This window comes from Lagenorhynchus albirostris, chromosome 10 (assembly GCF_949774975.1).
Source record: "Lagenorhynchus albirostris chromosome 10, mLagAlb1.1, whole genome shotgun sequence".
Lineage (NCBI taxonomy): Eukaryota > Metazoa > Chordata > Mammalia > Artiodactyla > Delphinidae > Lagenorhynchus > Lagenorhynchus albirostris.
The window spans coordinates 67,005,765-67,031,488 of NC_083104.1; the positions used below are offsets into that span (position 1 = coordinate 67,005,765).

Consider the following 25,724-nt stretch of genomic DNA (forward strand, 5'->3'; position numbering starts at 1 on the left):
TTAGCACAGGGTCCACTCCACTCCTACACTGAGGTTAAAGTCAGCCAGTGATCTCTTTGTAACTTAGTCCAAAGGCTTTTTTCTTGATTTTTATCTCCCCCTGGAGCTGCTACTCTGAAAGGTCCTTCAGGTCTTTCTCTTTCTTTGCCTGCATGTGTCTCTATGCACAGTTTATCTCTTCCATAGAACTTTCTCTAAGGATTGGGATAGCCCACTCTTTTGAGTGCGCATTCAACCCAGACATAGCTCATTCCCTTTGCTCCAAAGAGCTTGCAGGCAGACAATATTGAGAGTCTTCTACTTAGAGTTTCAAAATAATCAAACCTTTGTGATAAATTTAAGGATCATAGGCCATATTGTGCCAAGTAACAGAAGATCTACAAAGTGAGGCCCGCAAATCAGCAGCATCAGTGTCACCTGGGAGCTTGTTAGAAATGCATAACTGTAAGCTCCATCCAGGCCTGCTAAATCAGAATCTAGACATTTAACATGATCCCCAGGTGATTCACATGTACATTAACGTATAAGAAGCACCAGTATAGTGGACCAGTGAGTGCCTATCACTAAGAGTCTCCATCAAAAGTACTCCAAGGACCCCTTGGGAACCTCAAACCAATGATTTTCACCTTTAGTTGGGCAAAGTTTGGTGTGACGGTGATCTTGCTGTCACAGCTATCACCCTTTGATGGACAGGTGGCTAGGTGTGTGGCCTCCCTCCTTCATCATTTTAGGTACAGGTTTATCCCTCTGAAGATGCAAAACGGTTTGAAGAGGACAATCTTTCCCAAGCAAGGAAGACTGTTCTTCAACCAAGAGCATAGGTAAGCTTATAGACTCTTTGGTAAAGTGGACACATCCTGCTAGGGGTGAGAAAAATGGTTCCTATCATCTTTTCCAACAAAAAATGTGTGTGAACAACATAGAACCAAAAGACAAGAATAGTTTATACTCTTCATTCTCTCATTCAGTAAATATTAAGCACCTACTGTGTGCCAAGCACTATTCTAGGTGAGAATAGCAGAGAAGAGCAGAGAACAAAGCAGACAAAATCCTTGCCTTAGTGGAATTTACATTCTAGGGGGTGGAGATGGACAAGAAACAGGTATATAGTACGGAAGGTAGGGAGAGTGCTTTAAAGAAAAATAGAGTGGTGGAGCCCGCTATTTAAGGTGGGTGGTAGGGGCAGGTATCCCCAAGGTGAAGACACTTGGGAATATGGAATGTGGAGCAAGCCATCCAGATATTTGGGGGAAGAGAATTCCAAGCAGAGGAAATGGCTAATACAAAGACCTTGAGGTAGGAACATGCTTGGAGTGTTCAAGGAATAGCAAAAAGGCAATAAGTGTGGTTGGAGCAGATTAAGCAAGGAAGAGAGTGGAACCAAATCATGTAGGGTCTTTAAGGAGCTTGAATTTTATGCCAAGTGTGATGGAGCCATTGCAAGATATTGATCAGAGTAGTGACATAATCTGACATTCTAAAAGGCTCTCTCTCTGCTGTGTGGGGAACAGACTCTAAGGGGGCAAGAGTGGAAGCAAGAGGCCTAATAGCAGGCTGCTGTAAAGCTGTGGGTGGTTTCGATTTGGGTGGTCATGGTGGTGGTGAAAAAAGGCCCAACAATCTCAACTTCCCTAACAAAGAGTATTTTTAAAGTTATCGCTAGACAAGTAAACTTTTTTTTATCTTGGATGGGAAAATGGTTTAGATGTAAAAAATAAAGAGTAAGAATATTAAGGGCTTCTCTGGGTTGAACAATGTTAAGGCATCCCCTGGGAATTGGTGTTATTTAACATTTCATAAATGATCAAGAAAAAGGAATACTTTGAGACATTTCTAGGTACACAAATTATACTCTGCTTTCCACATAGGAAAATATCAAGTCAACAGGGGGCATCTCCTGGAACATTTCTAAAGCTATGTGAATTGGCTGGAAAGTGGCACGTCACTTGCCAGGTGGACAAGTGTAAGGCAGCTCACATAGGGGGAGACAATTCAGGTGACATCTTTAAGATAATGAACTCTGAACTGCCAGCTGCCACTGAGGAAAGGGATCAGAAGTTGCTGTAGATTAGCCCTTCAAGACATCAGCTCTTGTAAAATCCAAAATGCCAGTAAAAGTTCTGGTGGTCCAGAGTAAAGACAAAGCATCAGTTTCAACAAAAACCTCAGGAAATCCCTTTTGGATCTCAGTATGCAGTGCTAGCCACCGCATCCTAAGAAAAAGAGCCAAAGAAAGGCAGCTTAAAGGATTAAAAGGATAGAGCAGTTTTTGTTTGATGGAGCAAATGCCCATAAAGGTGACCATCTGAGACAAGATAAGATGAAAGTCTATAAAAAGATGAGAAATTCAGAGAAAATTAAAATAGCCCTTTTCATACAATCTCATGATTGTAAAATCAGGGGACAAAAGAAGCTTGAAAATGGAGGTATTTCTGTGTAGAAAGGGGCCATCAGAGGGCATATAAAAGAAGGTCCTTTAGACCTTCCAGTATGTGGAAGGACTGTGCTAGCAGTAACCAGGAGTGGGGTTGGAGAACGATCAGCCTATCTCATCAGTCCTTCGTTGGGACAAAAACTACTCTGGACTAGGGTGTGCTCCCTGCACCACCCCCACCCCCTGCCCGGCCCCACCTCAGTCTCTGTGGTATACAACCACAGAAACTCAAAAAGAGCAAAAAACACCGACAAGACATTAAAAGGATTCAAAATGCTAATATTAAATCTCATTCTGAGTCAAAACTAGGTTGAAAATAAATTCAAGGGCGAAGGATATACAATTGATTAATAAGGGACATTAAGGGTGTTTGAGGGTACATCCTTAATCTTTGTGATTCATGCCTTGGAGATGCGCTATGTCCTCTCAAGAAATGTTACTTTGTAGTCTGAACTGGATAGATAAAATAAGAAGTTTGTCAGCATCTGGGTTCTCATAGTCAGAAAGTGACAGTTATTGGTTGAAACAGAGATTTGATCATTTGAATTTCACCTACAGCACAAGTCCTTTAATAGTGATCAATTACCTGAGGAGAGCGAGGCTCTTGTGAACCAACCGTTACTCACGTGTTGAACAGTTAACAACTCTGGGCCATCGGGTCAGTATCGATCTTCCTCCACAAATTAAAATATATCAGGGTCCGAACGGAACGGGGGAGGGGAGAAGGTAATAACGAGTGTCGTTGAGTTGGGAGATGTTAAAAATGGGCTGCAACCAACACATGGGCCTTTATTTTTAGATCAAAGATTTATGTATATAAATATATATGCTCTCTCTTTCCAAAAAGTATTAGACTCAGGAACCTCATTACCCCCCAAAGAAAACAGCACCCTCTCCTCCTTCCCATAGGTCCCTTTCTTTACCTGCCGCTTCTCCTGCCAGGGTTAAGGAACTTTCAGCCCCGCCTCCCGGCTCGTCCAAGCTCCGCCTGACCGGTTCACCTGTGTGCCCAGCCCCTGACGTTACCGTTCGGCTTCAGCGGCCTGCAGGATTCCAGCTTCCGATTGGTCTGTCTGACCACAGCCTGCGCAACCCACCAATGGCAGCGGCGCTGGGTGGGAGGGTGCCCACATCCAAGATGGCGCCCCCGGGAGCTGGGAGAGGGTGACCGGCAGCGGGGAAGCGGCCTGGGCTGGCCCTGCGATTGCGGGGTCCTGGGGGCATCTCGCTGGGTACCCCCCTGGCCAGCCTACAGGGCCTTCCCCGGGCCGGAGCAATGGCCGCCGAGAACAGCAAGCAGTTTTGGAAGAGGAGCGCCAAGCTACCGGGGAGGTGAGCCTAGGACGCTGAGAAGAGGGGATTGGACCAAACCCTTCCAGATCCTAAACCCTAAATCCCGCGGGCCTGGGGCGTCAGCGACCCAAGAAGGCTGGGGGAACCTGGGCGGGGGGAGCTGGGGCTGCCTGGTGGCGGGAGGACAGCTGTCAGGCAAAGGAGCGGGCACCGAGCTTTGGAGGTGGCTGGGTGTGGGAGCAGACCCGGGACTGGGGGCGTAGGGCTCTGGAGCGGCTGCCCTCGGCCGGGAGGTGGCCGGAGTTCGGGCATAGGGGACAGTGGAATTGGGTGAATAATCAGTGTCGGTCCTGGGTTTGGAAGGCCATCCCCAGAGCTGCTTTTCACTTTAAACGGAACTCCTTCGTGGGGGGAGGGGGGTCTCCACCGCGCACAGGTAGTTGTTTGCACGAGGATGGCCCCTTCCGTCGCTCCCCCAGCTCTGCACGTACGAATTTTTCTCCTGGACTCCCAAAAAAGTTCTGGTGGGAGCGTCTGCGGGGGGACAAGAAAAGTGAGGAAAATTCTTAAGCTCGACCTTACTGTATCTTGAGTTGGCCCTTTCCCGTTAGGAATTATTACAGGGTGACCTAGAATTGAGAATATTTCTTTAGCGTTTTCTAAGGATTTGTTCAACCCCAAGTGACCTCTTCCCCTCTGCCTGGTAATGTACTTCTTGCATTAAATTGTTTAGTAGGAGAACGGACTTTCTAAGTTACTCTCCACTCCCACCATCACCCCCTTTTTGGTATATGTTGAGTCTCTTAGCAATTGTACATTCGTCAGTCTACTGTTGGTTTATAGTTTAAATCTGTTTGGGGGTAGTCCTAAGGAGTAAAAGGAATGTATATTACAGTCTTAAATTTAAGATTTCTGACAGCCACAGTCTACTTGATAATGAAATTCATGTTTGGTTGTGCCCCACGTGCTACCCTTCCTTATTGATTGATTCAGGGATAATCCTTTAAACCTGTGGGTTTTTTTTTTTTAAATAGCAAGAGAGAAATGAGGGTCAGTGGTTGTTATGCAGCAGTCTTATTTTATTTAGGATCCTGTTAGACATCTGGGGATCAGCTTTAAGTAATACAAGGTAATGCAGAAATAGCTTCAGGTTAAAGTGCTGTGGAATCCCAGTGTTAATATTAATGCTAAAGACTTCTATGTTTTTAGATAGGCACCACTTCCTGCCAACTGATTCTTTTTCCTTCCTGGTCTAGGGAGCTCTCCAGTCTCGCTAACTGCTGTTCTCTGGGGATTTCCATGGTGAGCTCATTAAATTTTGACATCTGAAGGTTATAATCAGAACCTATGGGAAAACTGTTAAATCAGGAAGCAGTGTTTGAGATGTGGGACATGGCAAAGTATTTTGTGCCTACTGACTGCTGGTCGTTATTAACAATTTTTGTTTTCATATTTCCTCTTTTGGATTGTAGAAACAGTCATCTTTTTTGCAAAGCACTACTTTTGTGAGATAGGAAGAGCAGTCTTTTCAGTTTCTTCAAGTTTCTGGCTTCCTTTTTCATTTTGAAGAGGAATATACAGGAATAGAAGAGAGAACATTTGAGTTCTGAAAGACTTGGATTATTATGGGGCTGTTATCTGTGTGATCAAGGGCAAATGATTTACTTAATCTCTTTAGGCCTCAGTTTCCTTATCTGTGAAATGAGGATAAAAATACTTTCTTAAAGGTTCCTGTGAGGACTGAATTAAACACCGTATTTGTGAAGAACCTAGGACAGTGTTTATTTAGCGCATTATAGTTGCTTGATAAATAGTAGTTATTAGTATTACTGTTATTATTAGAGAAAGTAAACATTTAAAAGAATGGTTCTCTGATCCTTACTCCAGTGCTAGGTATTTATTTTCATTGTTTATCTTAAGGCATTAAAATGTTGCCAGAATTCATAATAGTACCTTGCTTGTTGAAGAGAAACATTGTTCAGCTGTGTGCTTTTAGCAGGGAAGCTCCAGGAGCCCCTGGTTATGGGAGAAAACTAAAGGTCTTTTAGATAGAACGTGCTTTGATTTAAGGAAAATATTAGGACGTTTTCTCAAGAACAGAACTTTTGCATTTGTGCTCTTTCAGTCATACTGAAGAAAAACTTTCTCTGGTTGGGGAAATGACACAGATAACTGTGTCTAGGTCCATGGCAACCTAGAAGTGAAACTAGTTTACTCTTTGCAAATTGAAAGGTAAAAATTCAAAGAGATGGCAGATTACTTTCAGTTTCTTTGATCATGATCCAGCAACCTTAATTACAACAAATAGGAATTTTATGTAGTAAAATAGCCTCAAGTTCAAAATGATTTAAACATCCTTTTGGGGCTTCCCTGGTGGCGCAGTGGTTGAGAGTCCGCCTGCCGATGCAGGGGACATGGGTTTGTGCCCCGGCCCAGGAAGATCCCACATGCTGCGGAGCGGCTGGGCCCGTGAACCATGGCTGCTGACCCTGCGCGTCCGGAGCCTGTGCTCCTCAACGGGAGAGGCCACAACAGTGAGAGGCCCGCGTACCGCAAAAACAACAACAACAACATCCTTTTGTAAAATAATAGCTTTATTGAGATAATTCACATATCATAAAAATTCACCCTTTTAAAGTGTATAATTCAGTGGTATACAGTATATTCATCTAGAGTATAAATGGTTTTGTGCAGCCATCACCACTAATTTCAGAACATTTTCATCACCCCGAAAAGAAACCTCATAGCCATTAGTCACTCCCCATCCCTTCCTCCCTCTGGCCCCTGGCAACCACTAATCTTTCTGTTTCTATGGATTTACCTATTCTGAACATTTCCTATAAATGGAATAATGTGATATGAGGCCTTTTGTGCCTGGTTTCTTTTATTAAGTGTAATGTTTTCAAGGCTCATTCATGTTGTGGCATGTATCAGTATTTCATTCCTTTAATGGCTAACTAATATTCCTTGTATGGAAGTACCTCATTTTGTTTATCCATTCATTAATTGATGGACATTAGGGTTGTTTCTACTTTTTGGCTATTATGAATAATGCTATGAAATTCACGGTGCAGGTTTTTGTGTGAAAGTATGTTTTCTATTCTTTTGAGTATATGTAGGAGTGGAATTGCTAGGTCATATGGTAATTTGATGGAATTAAACATCTTTTTTAAGTTCTTTCAGTTATTCATAAGAGCCCCATGTACTTAATACATCAAATGGTCCTTGTGTGGATGCCTAGGAAGACAGGACGTAGTATGTACCATGTGGTTAAGAATACAGACTCTGGAAACTTGAAACTAGTAGATAAATAAGTTCTGGAGAGTTAATGGACAGCATAGTGATTATAGTCAACAACACTGTATTATAAACTTCAAAGTAGCTAAGAGACTAGATCTTAATTGTTCTAACCACAAAGAAGAAATGATAATTATGTGACATGATAGAGGTGTTAGCCAATGCGACAGTGGTAATCATATTGCAGTACAGTCAGCCCTCAGTGTCTGGGGGGGGATTGGCTCCAGGACCCCCTCAGATACCAAAATCTGCAGATGCTCAAGTCCTTTATATGAAATGGCAGTATGGTTGGCCCTCAATATCCGTGGGTTCCACATCCATCTGCAGATTCAACCAACCGTGGATCAAACTTCGGAGGGCGACTGTAAGTGTACTGAACCAACAGAATGTACATCTTAAACTTACACAATGTTATATGTCAATTATATCTCCAAAAAAGGAGAAAAAACAAAAAAGAATGCAAGCTCTGGAACCTGACTGCCTGGTTTCAAATCCCAGCTCTGCCACTTTCTAACTGTGTGACCTTGGGCAGTTACTTAACCTCTTTGTGCCTTAGTTTCCTCATCTGTAAAATGGGGACAGACTACCTTATAAGGCTGTTATGAGGATTAAATGAGATAATGCATAGAAAGTACATAGAAGGTACTCATTAATATTAGGCATTATGAAAATGATAGTTGTGATTACAGTAGCTCCTATTTTTATTTGTTTCTCCTAGTTGCTCTAGTTTCTGAAACTGGAATTGAAAAACTTTGATCAGTGGTGTGTCTGGAACCCCCAGTGAGTCCTGGGTGGAAAAAAATACCACCTATTGTTAAATAGGCAGAGGGTTTACGGAGGCACAAAGAAGCCCAATGCAGGGTCTCTGTGGCTGTCAGGTGTTCGTTAGCGATGAAGAGTATGATTTTGAGCAGTGGTTCTCAAACTGTAATGAGTCACTTGGAAGGCTCGTTAAAACACAGATTGCCAGGCCCCACTTCTAGAGTTTCTTTTTTTTTAAATTAATTAATTAATTAATTTTTGGCTGCATTGCATGTTTGTTCATTGTGGTGCGTGGGCTTCTCATTGCAGTGGCTTCTCTTGTTGCAGAGCACAGGGTCTAGGGATGCGGGCTTCAGTAGCCATGGCTCAAAGGCTCTAGAGCACAGGCTCAGTAGCTGTGGCTCACGGGCTTAGTTGCTCCGCAGCATGTGGGATCTTCCCAGACCAGTCCTCGAACCCAGGTCTCCTGCATTGGCAGACAGATTCTTAACCACTGCGCCACCAGGGAAGCCCACTTCCAGAGTTTCTAATTCAGTAAGTCTGAGGTGGAACCTGAGAAGTTGAGCTTCTAAGAAGTTCCGCTACTGCTAATCTGGGAGCTGCACTTTGAGAACCACTGAGAAAAATAGCCCTGAATTAGACTGAAAGAAACCTGATTTCTAGTGCTGGATGCTTTTGCCGTATGGATACTGAACAATTTTTTTTGGCCACACCACAAGGCATGTGGGATCTTAGTTCCCCGACTAGGGTTCGAACCTGTGCCCCCTGCAGTAGAAGTGCAGAGTCTTAACCACTGGACTGCCAGGGAAGTCCCTGGATACCATACAGTTAATGCATCTCTGTTTTGCTGTCTAATAGCATCTCTCACGTAACACATCCAAGCAGAACTCTTGATTTCCACATCTGCCCACTCCTGCAAAGGTATTCTGTCCATCTCACTTAATGGCCCATTGACCAAGTTCCTCAGACCAAAAATCCTAATGTCTTTCATCCTTCTCTTTATCTTCCTGCCGCATCCAATTCATTAGCAAGTCCTGTGTTGGCTTGTCACAATATATCCTGAATATGAGCTGTTCTCACCACTTCTCCCCCTACTACCAGGATCAGACTGAGTCCTCTCTTGCCTGGACCACTGCTATACCTTCCTAACTGGTCTCCCTGCTGTGAGTGGAGTCGGTGACCCTAATCCCCGTTGTTCAAGTCAGCTATAGTTAGGAGGCTACTCCAGTTAGTAGAGGGAGAGGTTAAGAGGGCTTGGACTAGGGCAATGGCAATAAAGGACATGTTTGGGCATATCTACAGGACTTGGTAAATCATTGGATTTGGGGAGTAAGGGAGAAGGAGGTGCCAAAGAGATGTCACCTTCAGGTTTCTGGCTTGGGTGGTCAGGTAAGATTGTGGTGTCCTATCCTCAGAAAAAGCCACATTTTTGGACAACGTACTAACTACTCCATGCTCAGTTTTCTTATCTATGAAATGAGAAGTCTGGATTAAGTGAGTTCTGAGGCTCTTACCAGTTCTGACGTTGAATGTTAAACTTGCCAACTCCAACTTGTGTCACTGGATATTTCTCTTTTGCGCTGTCACTCACAAAAGCATGATCTACAGGTAAGAGTAGGTTTGGGGGGGGCACGCCAGAAGTGGGTTTTTCTGTCTTGTGCTTTTGAAAGCAGTGAATCACTGGCCCCACTGAACATCTGAGTGTCACGAAATTGTAGAACGTTAGAATTCCACCCTAAGAGCACTGCCAGTGAGGAAACTGAGGCCAGAGGGGGAAAGTGACTTGCCCCAAAGGACACTGTAAATTTCTTGACTTCTGATCCACACTCTGCTACTGCTTCCCCCTTCCCTCAATCTCTGCGAAGATTTAGACACCGTCTGTCCAAGCACCTCATCCAGTCCAAGGGTGTGGACGCTGCCATTGAAAAGATGCGGATGAGACTTGGAGTAGGAGAGACAAATGTGAGCCAAAGCCTGGCCCATTTCCCACGTTCTCATTTCCAACCCTTCTGGGGAGGGCTTCTCCCTCTTTTTAAGCAAAAGTGTTTATTGTGAAAGTCAAGGAGCTCTTTGAACATTCAGTGAAGTTGAGAAAAGTGTCTAATCACTCGAATCACTTAGGAGCCCATGGATTTTTAACTGAAACCGTCTCTGTCATTTGGTCATTTTTCATAACACTAATGAATCTGATAGTAGACTCGGCGTAATGGTCCCAGCCTATCTGGGCAGGTACATTACCACCTATTCTTAGCTTGAAAATGCTTTATTGATAAAGTCAGTGACTAGGAGATACTGAATTATCCCTGAAACAGCCAGTTCTGGAAGACTTCCATCAAGTGAGTGTGTGACCCTGCATTGATTGCCAGCATGTTTGGCTTTGAATTGGATAGCTCTGTTCCCATGTTTGCTTTAGCTCCTCTGTCAGTGCTGAACAAACACCTGTTGATTTTTTTCCTGCCAAGCTTTACGCACCATTCCGACTACGTGAACCAGCTATGCCAATACATCCTTTGGCGTTGGTTTATTGAAGAGAACAACGGAGATTGACCGAGATTTTTGCTTCATTTTGTCTTTGTTGTAGCACAGCCCGTGGCATTCTTTTCTCTGTGTGTGCAGTGCGATTTCTCTGAGAGGCAGTGTGATTGCCTCTTGTTTTTAGGTCTAGCTAGACAGGAGTCAGCTTAAACAGAGGCCTGGGTTTTGTATAGTTCCAGCCTTGACTCACTAAGGATTGTTAAGTGCCTGCTGGTGTGTGTCATGCTCTGCCAGGTGGTGAGGGGACTCCAGAAAAAGACATGGTGCCACCACTGCTCAGTAGAAGCTGAAAAACTCCTTGGCAGCACAGCTTCCCCTGGTGAGGATGCTGCATATTACTGCCTTTCCAGTTTTTCCACTTAACATATGTTACTTCTGTAATCAGAAAAACTTAAAAGCAGAGCTGGGTAAAAACACATTGTTGAGTGAGAAAAGCAAGATGTAGACCGATATGTACATGCAGTCTTTTATGTAAAGTTTTAAAACATAAAAAAGATATTATATGTTGTTTATGGATACATGAATATATGTAAAAGTATAAAAGCAGACGGGAAGGATTTTGTACCCACTTCAGGATAGTGGTTATCTCTTGGGGAGGCAGGGGAATGGGGCTGGGGACTGCAACTGGGACTTCAGAAGTCTCTCTAACGCTTTATTTTCTTAAAAACAGAAATGTGACAAGTGCTAATATTTGTTAAGTCAGAGTGATGGGTACATGGATGTTATATCTTTCTCTGGACTTTTCTTTGTTTTTGAAAATGTGAATTAAATGCCTTTTACATTTGTGGTAGAGCAAATGTTTCTTAAATTTGTGTTGGAGAAATCAGCCAACCAGCCATGAAATTAAGTAGTATTTAAAGTAGCATTTATGATTTAGCGTCAAAGTAAGTCATAAATACAGTATGATGTCATTTATATAAAGTCTTTAAAACATGCAAAGCAACACTATATATTGTTTAGGGATACATACATAGAAAATGTAAAAACAAAAATGAGGGTGAAAAATGCCAGATTCAATAAAATGGTTTCCTAGGAAGGGAGGAAGCGTTGTGCTGGGGTTTCAACTCCATAGTGTCTTATTCCTTTTCTTTTTTTTGGCTGTGCCATGCAGCATGTGGGACCTTAGTTCCCTGACCAGGGATCAAACCCACGTCCCCTGCATTGGAAGCGCAGAGTCTTAACCACTGAACCGCCAGGGAAGTCCAATAATGTCTTATTTCTTATGTAGGTGTTAAGCACCTACCTGGGTGTACCCTATATTATGGTCTAAATCTAGTTTATTTTAAAAAATAGCTTATTTTTTTTAAAGCAATATAAGCCCTGATGTCTGCATTTTAGGGAATCAGAGAAGGAATGGGTTAGTGGATGCTCAGAGAAGGTCTTCTGGGGCAGTGGGTGTAGAATTTGAAGGAATTTTTTAGGACAGATAAGATTTTGAAAATGGAGTAGGCAGAAGAGCCCAGTTTAGTATTTAAGGTGTTTTTGGAAGGTGGAGTGGAGACCAGCCTGCTCTAGAGTTGAGTTTGGGTTTGGGAGGAGTGGATGGTACAGGTTGATAGGTGAATTATACATGCCAGGAAATTGAGCACCTTAATCACCAGGATCTTTCTGTCTGTCTTCATTTAGTCTTTGGATGGTAATTGATGCCTTTGGCCTTTAAACCTGCACAATTAGGATTGTTTTTTTTCTGCATGGATTACTGGCAGGTGGTAATACTCATTTATGGAGAGAACCTAAGGATTCTCTCATATTTTTCTACTCAGTCACCCAACCCAACTTACCCATTGAAATCTTCCTGCAAATTTTATTCTCTGATCTTTATATTTTACTAACATAGAAGCTTATGGACTTGGAGAGTTCAGGTGTACTCAGAGTATTTGCAAACATTAAAGTAGAAATCAATGTCCCTTTGGGTTTTCTAGTTTGTTTGTGCTTTTTGTTTTGTCTAAGCTTTCTCTCTCTAAGCCAAACTTTCCTGTATTCTTTAATCCCTCGTATTTTCTCTCTTCTTTTCCTCTGCCTAGGATACTCTATAAATACAGTCAAGTAGTACTGTTTGTATTTCTGTGGTCCTACGTGTGATGGTTAATTTACAAATTACTTAACCTTCCGGAGAAGTTTAGGGAGTAGGGATTCTTACAACTAAAAAAGTCAGGGACATAGTCATAACTAAAGATTGTACACAAGAATATTCCCTTTGGGGAACCTCTTGCACTGTTGGTGGGAATGTAAATTGATACAGCCACTGTGGAGAACAGTATGGAGGTTCCTTAAAAAACTAAAAATAGGGCTTCCCTGGTGGCGCAGTGGTTGAGAGTCCGCCTGCCAATGCAGGGGACACAGGTTCGTGCCCCGGTCCGGGAAGATCCCACATGCCCCAGAGCAGCTAGGCCTGTGAGCCATGGCCGCTGAGCCTGCGCGTCCGGAGCCTGTGCTCCGCAACGGGAGAGGCCACAACAGTGAGAGGCCGTGTACCGCAAAAAAAAAAAAAAAAAACCAAAAAAAAAAAAACTAAAAATAGAACTACCATACAACCCAGCAATCCCACTACTGGGCGTATACCCTGAGAAAACCATAATTCAAAAAGAGTCCTGTACCACAATGTTCATTGCAGCTCTATTTACAATAGTCAGGACATGGAAGCAACGTAAGTGTCCATCGACAGATGAATGGATAAAAAAGATGTTGCACATATATACAATGGAATATTACTAAGCCATAAAAGGGAACGAAATTGAGTTATTTGTACTGAGGTGGATGGACCTAGAGTCTGTCATACAGAGTGAAGTTAGTCAGAAAGAGAAAAACAAATACCGCGTGCTAACACAATAAAGACGAAGACATAGGGTATGAACTTGAGGACAAGGGGAGGGGGAAGGGTAAGCTGGGAGGAAGTGAGAGAGTGGCATGGATTTATATATACTACCAAATCTAAAATAGATAGCTAGTGGGAAGCAGCCGCATAGCACAGGGAGATCAGCTCCATGCTGTGTGACCACCTAGAGGGGTGGGACAGGGAGGGTGGGAGGAAGACGCAAGAGGGAGGAGATATGGGGTTATATGTATATGTATAGCTGATTCACTTTGTTATACAGCAGAAACTAACACACCATTGTAAAGCAATTATACTCCAATGAAGATGTTAAAAAAAAAAAGAATATTCCCTTTGGAATCTTAGTAGAAATCAATGTGAATTGGCTACATTTTTATTTAAAAGCAACTTTAGGATCACATCTGTTATGTCAAAGTAGGTACTTGGTAAACTTGTTCTATTTTCTAAATGTTAGGTAAGGAATAAATTACAAAAATTGGAAGGAGGAAGAAAACCAACATTTCTTAATCACTGAGTGTGTGCCAGGCAGCGTTCACCTCACTACTTGCTAGTGTTACTACCTGCAGAAATTGTGCTGAAGGGCTTTGTACACATTATCCCGTTTAAACCTCCCAACCCTCTTAAGATTGCTTAATTTATTTCTTAAAAAGGTGATAATGTACACAATACTAATTCAGAAAGGTACAAAAAGGTTTGCACTGAAAACTAAGTCTCTGTCACAGGGCCCTCCAGTCGTCAGTTCCACTTCCATACCACTGCTACTGGTGTCTTATGTGTTCTTTCAGAGATACACTATAAATACATAGACATGATCATATATAATTATGTGGATATATTTTATTTTAAAGATTTTTACAAAAATGGAGATATTATTGTGCATATAATGCTGCATCTTTTTTCTTTAAAATAAATTTATTTATTTTTGGCTGTATTGAGTCTTCGTTGCTGCATGCGGGCTTTCTCTAGCTGCGGAGAGCGAGGGCTACTCTTCATTGTGGTGCGCGGGCTTCTCATTGTAGTGTCTTCTCTTGTTGTGGAGCACAGGCTCTAGGGTGCGTGGGCTTCAGTAGTTGTGGCACATGGGCTCAGTAGTTGTGGCTCATGGGCTCAGTAGTTGTGGCTCACAGGCTCTAGAGCACAGGCTCAGTAGTTGTGGTGCCCGGGCTTAGTTGCTCTGCGGCATGTGGGATCTTCCCGGACCAGGGTTGCGACCCATGTCCCCTGCATAGGCAGGCAGATTCTCAACCACTGCACCACCAGGGAAGAGCCCTCTGCATCTTTTTTCAATGAATGTTTCATGTCAGTGGATGTAGAACTGCCTAATTCTTTTTAACAAATGTACTGTAATTTATTTAACCAGCCCCATTGACAATAATCCTTTTTCTTTTAATAGGAAAGTTCAGCCCATTTATATTTATTGGAAAGACTGATATATTTGGTTTTAGTTCTGTTTTTAATATTTTCTTTTAAAAAAATCTTTCACTATCAGGACAGTACTTGCTTTGGGAGGTGGGTGTGCGTGTGTATATTCTGATGATTTGAAAGGTTTATCTTTTTATTCTAGTGATTGCGTATAACTTTTTACCATATTTCTTCAGACAGTATCTATTGACTCCCTGCCATGAGTAATGATAAAATTAGTAGTTATATTTCCTGCCTCCTCCTCACTTGCTTTTAGTTGATTATATTATTTTTCTTAGTTTTATTTTGTATCTTGAAACATACTTATACCTATATTACTTGAGCTGTCAGCTTTAAATATCTTTTGAGCCTTGTCAGTAAAAGATGAGGAAATCAGTCTACTTATTTCAATCTACTTTTTCCTCCATCCCACTTTAACATTTGCCAATTACATTATTTTTACATTCTCTTCTGCAACCATAAAGCCTCAAATTTAAGACTCAGGCTTAAGGTAAAATCAATTAAATGCTCTCCATCAGTCCTTTTGCTATAGTTTCTCCATTTATTTCATTATTAATAGAAGTTTTTCCTCTAGTAGTTTCTTCAGGAAGGAGTCAGGGAGACCATATTCCCTGAGTTCTTACATATTGAAACATGTTTTTCTGTCACCTTTGTACTTAACAGTTTGGATTGATAAACAATTATTTTCAGAACACTCTTTTTTCTTTTTTTTTTAAAAACTGTGAACTACTACAGAAAAGTACATGAAACAATTGTTTGGTATAATACTTGATAAATAATCTCAAAGTGAACACCCCAGAATCCCCCTGTGTCTGTTCTCTCTCACACCTCCTTCCTTCCCCTCAGTGATAACCACGTCCTTTTATGTTAATCAGTCCTTGCTTTCTTTATAGTGTTACTACTATGGATGCATCCCTAAACAATAGAAATCATTTTTGTCAGTTTCTGACGTGTATATATATATATATATATATATATAGAATTATATAGTATCTACTCTTTTATTCTTTGCTTTTTTGCTCAACATGACATTTGTAAGATCCATTCACATTACTTTCAGCCTTACTCCATTTATTTACATTGCTGTAAAGTATTCTATTATGTGAACACATGACAGTTTATTTCTCTGTTGATAGACACTTGGGTTGTTTCTAGTTTGGGGCTAAAAGGATCCATAATGCTATGGACACTTTTATATGTATCTCTTGATACACATATCTATATATTTCTCTAAAGATATATATTTGGGAATGAAAATACTGGGTCTTAGGGTATGCATATTTTGTTCGTCCTAGATACAGCCAAACATTTTTGAAGTGGTTGTATCTCTTTATACCCCTACCAGCAGTGTGTGAGAGTCCCGTGGGTCACTCTACTCTTGATTTGTGGTGTTGCTTCACTGTCTTGTAGTCCAAGTGGTCCTTTGGGGTAGGTGATATTCCAATTTTATAGATGAGAAAGCATATTCAAAGTGGTCAGGTAATTTAATGCAAGTTTATAGAGGTAGTAGATACCACAACTGGCATTTGAACTCTGTTCTCTCCAACTCTAAAGCCTTTCCATGCTGCCTTCTTTACAGATAGAACTTCCTGACAGTCAGTTACGTAGGGCACTGAAACCTCACCAGGGAAGATGAACATTTTTTTTTAAAGAGTAGGGTGCTATCCTTTGGCTTGGGTATAGTTGTTCTTGGAGGCAACCTGCTTCTCAGAGTCCCTTCCAATGTTGTGATTCAGGTGGTACTCACCCAACATATTTACTTTCCTGACAACTTGCTTCTTCCTTTTTTCCTTGCTTTTAGCATCCAGCCCGTGTATGGAGCACAGCACCCTCCTTTGGACCCTCGGCTCACCAAAAAGTAAGTCAAGATATTTTTCCTTTCATGCATGTACTTCTCCTAAAACCCTGAAACCCTCCCCTACTTTGTTGAAATGACAGTTTCCACTTGGACCTTTTCTAGTGTCTCCTCTGCTCTGTTTTGGATCAGAAGATGAGCAATCTTCTTACCTCTAAGCAGTCCATTACTAAGTGGAAAATTAACTTACATCAGAGATTTTTTTCTTATATTGGAAGGTGGTATATGTAGGGGTTTGGTGTTGGATTCTCTGTTCTGTGAGAAGGTCTTTATTGATTAAATAGTGTCCTGAAATTGAATGATTGATGACCTTCTTCTGGTTTCTGGGGCCCATTGCTTCTGAATATATATATAGGTCTGCCCTCTTCCTTATTCTCTGAGAATTGAGGCAAATAGAACATAACTGTGGGACTGACAGTTTTCAGGTCCTCTTTCTCTTTGACACACTCAAGGAAACGCAGCCAGACAATGGAGTTAAAAGCTCCCTGGAGACTATTTCTTTTTTTTCTTTTTTTTTTTTAATCCCGCCCCACCCCCTGTCCTAGAAGAAGGCTATTTCTTCTAGTAAAATTCTAGTAAATTATTTTCTAACACAGCAGAGACCCTAGTTAAATCCAAGATGTGTGGATGTGTATTTGTATCCCCAGTTATCGCTTTATCACATCTTTCTCTCATAGGCCATCATTCAGCCACAATAAATTTAAATGAGGAGGTGGGTCGTCTTCTCGCATGTTCTAAGAACTTTTGCCTCTATCTTTGAGCAGGCTTAATCTTAGAGACTTATTTCTAGGAAAGTTGTTGCTTGTAATGAAAGCTGAATGATTTGAGAGGTACAGGAGACCTAGGTTCTCATCCTTCAGGGACCTGTGTGATAATATCTACCCTTTCTTTCTTCATAGTCAACGGGGAAGTAAAGATAATGTACATTAAAATATTTTGAATACCTAGAAAAATACCTTATCAAATATGCATCATCAATATTTTAATATTCTTTTAATAACTTAATGTGTGGTGAACTTTCTATAATTCTACAAACTCATTCTTTTTGCAATTTGGCCAATGTGTAGAAGGTACAGTCTTCTGAATTACTATAGAGGCATGACTGCTGTTCATTTCTGTAAAATGCACAATTTTTATATCAGGAACCGCTAGAGTGTAAGCTCTTTGTTCACCACTGTACCCTTAGCACCTAGACCAGCAGGTTGCACATGGTAGGCACTGAGTAAATATTTATGGAATGAAGGAATGAAGTCCCTGCATTTACTTAGACAATGGGTTTTTCTTTAACGTTTCTTAGTATGTACCTTGTATTAGATCTTCTTAAGGGGAAACATGTTTTCTGTGGTAGTTTTGTGATATTTTCATTAAGTATAATGAATTTTATTTCCTCATTTTACCATCCGTGGACTCTCTGGTCTGTTGGCCAGTGTAACAGGCACTGTTAATTACCTTCCCAACAGTCTTCCCTGCACCTGCTTCTTCCTTGCTCAGGAACCACAGTTCTATTCAGTTCTTGAGCCGGTGACAGTGTACTTAGAGTAGGTATCTGGGTTAGTTTAAGCCTTTTATAATAATTCCTTGGTAATACCAGTGACTGGTCTATGATGGGCTCATCTCATTGGTTCTGGCCAATGAGATGTAAAAGAAAGTCTCCTGAAGGAGGGTTCTTGGAAGGATTTTCTTTTTTTGACCAGAGAGAGAACATTTTGTGAAGAAAGCTGCATTTTGCCTCCACTCACATTTCCTGCTTTTCAGTGTGTTAGTGTGAAAATGAGATGCAAAGGACTTCCCTGGTGGCACAGTGATTAAGAATCCGCCTGCCAATGCAGGGGACACAGGTTCGAGCCCTGGTCTGGGAAGATCCCACATGCCGCGGAGCAACTAAGCCCGTGCGCCACAACTACTGAGCCTGCGCTCTAGAGCCCATGAGCCACACTGCTGAGCCTGCATGCCACAACTACTGAAGCCCGTACGCCTAGAGCCCGTGCTCCTCAACAAGAGAAGCCACCACAATGAGAAGCCCGCACGCTGCAACGAAGAGTAGCCCCTGCTTGCCACAACTAGAGAAAGCCCACGCACAGCAATGAAAACCAAACGCAGCCAAAAATAAATAAATTAATTAAAAAAAAAAAAAGAAAATGAGATGTGAAGAACTGTAACAGTTAACTTGTACCCTGAGGGAAAGACAAGAGAATTGCAGAGACACCAGCTCAGTGCCCTGACATCGTGGTCTTTACAACTTAAGCGTCATAGTTGAGTATTCCGTTCCTTGTAGCCAGTTCTGTTCGCAGCCAGGATTTGTTGATTAGTAATAGATCCATTACAGCATAATTTATAATGGCCTTTGATAAACACATGGCTAACGTAAAATCTGCCATCCACCTGTATATAAGGCAGTGGGATGTACTATCCTATTTTATGTTTGGGTCAGAGTCACCATACCTTCTCTGCATCTGTCATCAACTGAGTTTTCCCTGATTCTGTATTTAGGGCAGGTCTTGAGGAATATCACCATATCCCAGACTGCCAAGGCAAACTTTATATACTCTTGTTTTTCCCACCTATTTTTAATTTATTTTTATGTTCATTTTTTGGCTGCACCACAGCATGCGGGATATTAGTTCCCCGATCAGGGATCAAACCCGCGCCCCCTGCAGTGGAAGCGCGGAGTCTTAACCACTGGACCGCCAGGGAAGTCCCCTTTTCCCACCTATTAATGATATAAAACCATGAATGTTTCCACTGGTCATTCAGCAGAGTTGCATTCATACTTTCAGTAGAAGTAGTTATTCAGCTCTGCAATTTGGGAGGAATATAATTGTCACTGAATAAATTGCATCCCTTTTTTGTGCATGTGGTGGTTTGGTATTACCACTCTACAATCTGGGACAACATCTAGGTCTGCACTGGACCATTTTACAATTCCAGATTGTTACAATAAAACATTTATTGCCCTTATTTGAGTACCTTTGTTGGGACATTTTTATTACTTTCTCCGCTACCTGATTACCGTTCCATTTCAAGCTACCATTAATTACTGTGTGGTTAATCCTCATTACAGCAGAAGCCTTTACATTGGGTCTTCAATCATCTAAACTGCACGAGCACAGCAAGTCATTACCTGTCTGTGTATTTTGACTTCCATTTGCCAAATTATTACCATTAGTGATAATATTGCCTGCAATAATTTTTATAGCTCAGATGAAACTAGTCTTACCGCAGAGCGGCCCCATTGGCCACTTGATGGTATAATAAACTTCTAAACTTATTGTTTTCTGAATTGATATCCTAGTTCTGAGTTATAAATCTAGTTCATGTGAAGCCACACTAGTCATTGATATGACTGGATTTAGCAAATTCCCCACTTGCTGGGCTTCCCTGGTGGCGCAGTGGTTGAGAGTCCGCCTGCCGATGCAGGAGACATGGGTTCGTGCCCCGGTCTGGGAAGATCCCACATGCCACGGAGCGGCTGGGCCCGTGAGCCATGGCCGCTGAGGCTGCGTGTCCGGAGCCTGTGTTCCACAACGGGAGAGGCCACAGCAGTGAGAGGCCCGCGTACCGCAAAAAAAAAAAAAAAAAAAAAAAAAAAAATTCCCCACTTGCTTCACACCACTTTACCAGTGTCAAACGTTATTTTTCTAAATAAATTTGTGTTGTATTTCTATTAAGTGAACAGCCGTCTCAGTAAAACAACATAGTATTCATCAAATCACAGAATGATTGATCTTTTGTTTCCTAACCCATATAACAAACAAACTATAATTTGGCATACAGATGTAAGGAGGTATGGTGAAGGTGTCTATGCGAGGCCAGGTTGGTTGTAACTTTGATATAGTTCTGTTTAAGTAATTTTGGTTAAACTTCAAGCCACACTGTGGCATTATTGTGCCTCAGGTTAGTTATAGATTAGTTGGGACCATGTTAAAATTAGGCAGCCTATAAGCCAAAGGCACCCCCAGCTAGAATTACCTGGATTAATATTTTACTGACACTCACCATGGCCCATCTCTTGGTGCAGTATTTTTTTGTTTGTTTGTTTTTTAAATTTATTTATTATTATTTTCGGCTGCATTGGGTCTTCGTTGCTGCGCGCAGACTTTCTCCAGTTGCAGCGAGGGGGGCTACTCTTCGTTGCAGTGCACGGGCTTCTCATTGCCGTGGCTTCTCTTGCTGCGGAGCACGGACTCTAGAGCGCAGGCTCAGTAGTTGTGGCTCGCGGGCTTAGTTGCTCCGCGGCATGTGGGATCTTCCCGGACCAGGGCTTGAACCCAGGTCCCCTGTACTGGCAGGCAGATCCTTAACCACTGTGCCACCAGGGAAGTCCCTGGTGCAGTGTTTTGATCCACTCCAGGGTGTGCATATGCTTCACCCAATGTTAGACTAATAGCGTCTAGTCAATTCCTTGACCTGAGTTAAAATTCAGCTTCTTGATTCGTGGTTTATTTAAAGAATTCTTAAGACATCAAGAGGGTATTTAAGAAACATCAACCAAGGGAAAAAAAAATAACCTTGGCGTCCAAAGTACTCTTTATCACTCCATTGGAATCGTCCTGTGCAATCTTGAGGTACACGTGGTCTCTAAGGAGGAAAACAATAACAACAGCCGCATACTCCTATGCAGCATGTTTTTGATGGCAGATCTTTCTTACACATCCACCTATTTGTTCTTGACAGTGAACCCACTGGGGTGAGTACTGCAGGTTGTGGATCCTGGATCTCCTTTCACAGAGGAGAAGCATAGTGATGACTCCAGAACATACAGCCTCAAGAGGTCTGCAGAGAAGTAATTTGCCTCTGGCTCATGGATGATTTTTTTTTTTTAAATATTTCCAGATGCTTTTTTTTAAAAAAGAATCTTTATTGGGGTATAACTGCTTTACTGGCTCATAGATTTTTGACGTGCAGATTTTTGCGTTGCACTGCCTCAGTTTTGTTTTCTTTTATTTGGACTCTTGGTTTTTTTTTTTTTTTTTTGCGGTACGCGGGCCTCTCACTGTTGTGGTCTCTCCTGTTGCGGAGCGCAGGCTCAGCGGCCATGGCTCACGGGCCCAGCCGCTCCGCGGCATGTGGGATCTTCCCGGACCGGGGCACGAACCCATGTCCCCTGCATCGGCAGGTGGACTCTCAACCACTGCGCCACCAGGGAAGCCCCTCTTGTTCATTTTTGATTGTTCATTCAGTACTTTTACTTTGGGGATTGACAAAAGCCAACAAAACAACCTTTTCCAGTGATTAATAAAAATAATATGCTCATTGTAGAAAACATGAATAATTCAGAGAATTATAAAAATTAAATGTATCACCTATAATTTCATAGCCCAGAGATAAGCAATGTTAACATTTTGATGCATTTTATTCCTGGTCTTTTCTGTGCATATACTTTCTAAGAAATATAGAGATCATAAAAAATATATAATTTTGGTTCAATTTTCACTTTATTGAGATCATTTTCTAGTGTTATTAAATAGCCTTCAAGATGTGATTTTCGTTAAGCAGTATAGCATTCCATCTGGTGGCTGAAACATAATATATCTCATCATTTGCAATTTCTAGATGTTTATATTGTTTGTAGTTTTTAACCAAAATAAATAATACCATTATAAACTGTTTTAGATCACCTTTGTTTGATTCAATGATTATTTTCTTATGGTCAGAAATTATGAATCATTTTCAGGCTCATGGTGTGTATGTTGCCAGATTGTTTTCCAGAAGGTGGTACAACATACACCCCCACCTGCAGTATTAGAGAGCTGGTCTCACTACACCTTAGTTAGCACCAAAGAGGATGCATCTTTAAATCTTTACTGATTTAGTGGGTGGAGAATGGTATCTTGTTTCCTTCATGTTTTTTTTTTTTTTTTGCGGTACATGGGCCTCTCACTGTTGTGGCCTCTCCTGTTGCGGAGCACAGGCTCCGGATGCGCAGGCTCAGTGGCCATGGCTCACGGGCCTAGCCGCTCCGCGGCATGTGGGATCTTCCTGGACCGAGGCACGAACCCGTGTCCCCTGCATCGGCAGGCGGACTCTCAACCACTGCACCACCAGGGAAGCCCTCCTTCACGTTTGAACTGTTACTTCTTGTAATCTTATGTTATCTCCTGCATCCTCAGTGATAGCGTGATATATTTCCCTTTCCTTTGTGTGAGACTAGTGTTTGAAAATATGCCTCAGTGATATCTTTTTTGGTGTTAATAATAGGGACTTTCCGATGAGCTGTATGAGTTACGAGTCTGTATTTATCAATGTTAGGAACAATTATCTTTCAGAATAACTATTGGACATATCTAGGGAGATGGAATGGGTATTAGACCACCCACCTCTACCCAAAGGGAAGAAACATCTCTCGGAAATGGGGGAACTTCAGCTCTTCCAGCAGAGCCTTGTTTTTAGTCTAGAGTTGCCCTGCCTTGCTGAGGGAAACAGGCATTTTAATGATGTTTTTACGCCTCGCATTCCAGTCCTCAGGGATGCTAATTAAGACTGAATTAGAAATGTCCCAACTACCTAGTCCCCTGGAACCAGAATAAGGGCCCCCAGCCCTTAAGGAGTTCACAGAGAGGAAAAGTTCAGGGGGATTTCCCTGGCGGTACAGTGGTTAAGACTCCACACTTCCACTGCAGGGGGCACGGGCTCGATACCTGGTCAGGGAACTAAGATCCCGCAATCCACATGGTGCAGCCAAAAAAAAAAAAAAGAAGAGGAAAAGTGCAGGAAAGTAGGAAAGGTCTACATCAGTGGTCCCCAGCCTTTTTGGCACCAGGGACTGGTTTCATGGAAGACAGTTTTTCCATGGACTGGGGGGCGGCGTGGGGAGATGGTTTCGGGATGATTCAAGCGCATTACATTTATTGTGCACTTTATTTCTATTATTCAGTCATGTACTGTCTCCACGATTTTTTTGCTGTATTCTATGCTATTATTTATTAAATACATTTGAAAAAATAAACTTGTATATACTCAGTTAATTTATTTTTAAAATAAACCTTATTAGTTCCCTAAGTGGAAAACCAGTATCATTTGCCAAAAATAGAAAGTAACCTTAAAAATAAATACAGTGAAACACAAAACAATCTTATTAATTAAATTCTAAGCCAGATTCTGTCCTTACAAAATGTTGATCCTGAGACTGCCCTCACTTTGTTAAAAAACAGTTGTAAAGACAGAGTGGCAGCGAACTCAGATCTCTCCTCAAGGGCAGCAGGACTTCAACAGAATAAAAAGGGAACAACTTGTTCATTTTGGAACTCAGTGTTTCATAATACAGGTGGGCTACCTAAAATTGTCTCTTGTTCTACCAGTAGTTGATGTCCTGCTTTAAAAAATAGTTTAGGTCATGTTGTCATAACAGATTAACTCTGAAATCTCAGTGGATTGACACAACAAAGGCTTATTTCTCACTCACACCACCTGTCCAGAGTAGAGTCAGGTGCGTGTGGTGGGCAGGCTCTGCTCCACGTGGTCACTCTGTTATCCAGGCTGAGGGAGGCGCCACCATCTGGAGTTGTCATGATAGAAGAAAGCTTACAGAGAACTCACACCTGTTCTTTTATACTTTGGCTCCGAAGGGACTGCCTCACTTCTCTCCTTAGCCCATTGGCCAGAACTAGTCATATAGCGTCACCTAAGTGCCGGGGGGCTGGAAAGTATAGAGGAGCACATGGAATATTTGGAGAGCGTTGCTGTCCTTGTTTTGTCTGGCTCTGCAGCATAGAGGTGGTCTGGATGCATCAGATGAGGAATGGAAATGGATATTTTTTGTTTGAAGAAGGTAATGATTGTGCGTGAGATAGTTTATAATACTGTTAATATTATATTAAGCGAGTGAAGATGGTCAGATGTGTCAGACCATTCCTTCGTAACGGTGTCTCCTTTCTTAAAGCTTCATTAAAGAGCGGTCAAAAGTCAGCACGGTTCCTCTGAAGAATAAGAAGGCCTCCAGTTTTCATGAGTTTGCCCGGAACACCAGTGATGCTTGGGACATTGGCGATGACGAGGAAGAGGACTTTTCCTCCCCTTCTTTGCAAACTCTGAACTCAAAAGTTGCTTTGGCAACTGCTGCCCAAGTGCTAGAAAACCACAGCAAGCTGAGAGTGAGACCAGAACGGTCCCAGTCCACGACATCCGAAGTTCCTGCCAGCCACAAGGTTATAAAGTCCAGCAGTGACGCCCAGCTGTCCAGAAATTCCAGTAAGTCTGTCCAGCTCCCCTCCTTAGGCTCAGCCTCTTCAGCAGAGTGCATTTTAAATAAAAACAGGTTTTTTTAGGGCCTCCCTCAGATCTTCCACTGGGTGGTAAATAGGCGAGCTCAAGCCTGAGGGACATCAGTGAGCCTAACTGGTCCTGAGCTGTACTTACTCCTCCCACCTGGATGGCTGCCTGGCCCTGGGACCCGGGGTTTCACTTCCTGACACCCGAGTGTTGCCTGCCGTTCTCTTCTTCCTTTACCTGTGGTGGGGTCCAAAACTTCTGTGGTTTGGTTGCTTCACATTGCTTTAGGCCTGGTCAGGTTGAAGACTATTGACTATATGTAGTTACAGTTGTTAGTGGCCGAATTTCACAAATGTTTGGAACTGTTGGTTGACTTCCTCAGCTGTGGGGAACAGCCACTAGCATAGGTTGTCTTTTTCCTGTTCCTGAGGGACAGAGTCCCTGTGTCACGGCTCCCTGCCCACCAGGTTGGGTGGGGCGGGAGGAGATACCCTTTCTTTTCAGGAAACTGGCAGCAGTAACTGGTTGAGATGATGGTGGCTTTATCAGATGTTTGGGGATGCCCGGTGTACTCTTTTAAATATCCATTGCTGTATTTAATGTTGCCCTGAAGGGTTTTATGGAAGCCAGTTATTCTGAGCTGGAAGGGGAAGTACCCTCAAGCTGGTGAAAGTTCAAACAGCTGACTGGTAAAGGATGAAAAGAAAGTAGAATGCCAGAGCCCTGGCGCGTGTCCTGGCTCATGTTCTAAGAGAACTTCTTTTACAGTTTCAGACTAAGATTGTGGTCAGGAAATTAGGCCGAAAGGCCTTTAAAATCATTCCATAGTCACTTTCCGTGGCTGATTCGGGCCCCAGCTCGAACCTTCAATGACGTGCCCAGGACAGGCATTCAGTGTCTACTGACCGGGTGGCCACAGCTACAGGCTGTGGCAGTGTCTTCACACATGATTGAGGGTCTCCACAGGGTCCCAGTGTGAGGGAAGGCCCCACCACAATCCCTAATGAGCTGCCCTTGTGCAGCCAGGACTGCCCAGACCATTCCTGTTACGAGGTTCCCTCCTGGGAGCATCTGTCTGTCAGTCA

General features: G+C 42.4%; 1 protein-coding gene across 4 annotated transcripts in view; it reads left to right on the forward strand.

Annotated features, from left to right (window-relative positions):
* Positions 1–3,579: 3,579 nt before the first annotated feature.
* Positions 3,580–25,724, forward strand: part of TBC1D22B (TBC1 domain family member 22B) — a 65,172-nt gene continuing 43,027 nt past the window's right edge. For all 4 annotated transcript variants that reach the window (XM_060162760.1, XM_060162759.1, XM_060162761.1 and 1 more), the window contains exons 1-3: positions 3,580–3,766; positions 16,378–16,434; positions 24,311–24,618. In XM_060162760.1, the coding sequence (XP_060018743.1) occupies positions 3,711–3,766; positions 16,378–16,434; positions 24,311–24,618 (421 nt within the window). In that variant the 5' untranslated portion in view covers positions 3,580–3,710. The remainder of the gene's footprint in view (positions 3,767–16,377; positions 16,435–24,310; positions 24,619–25,724) is intronic.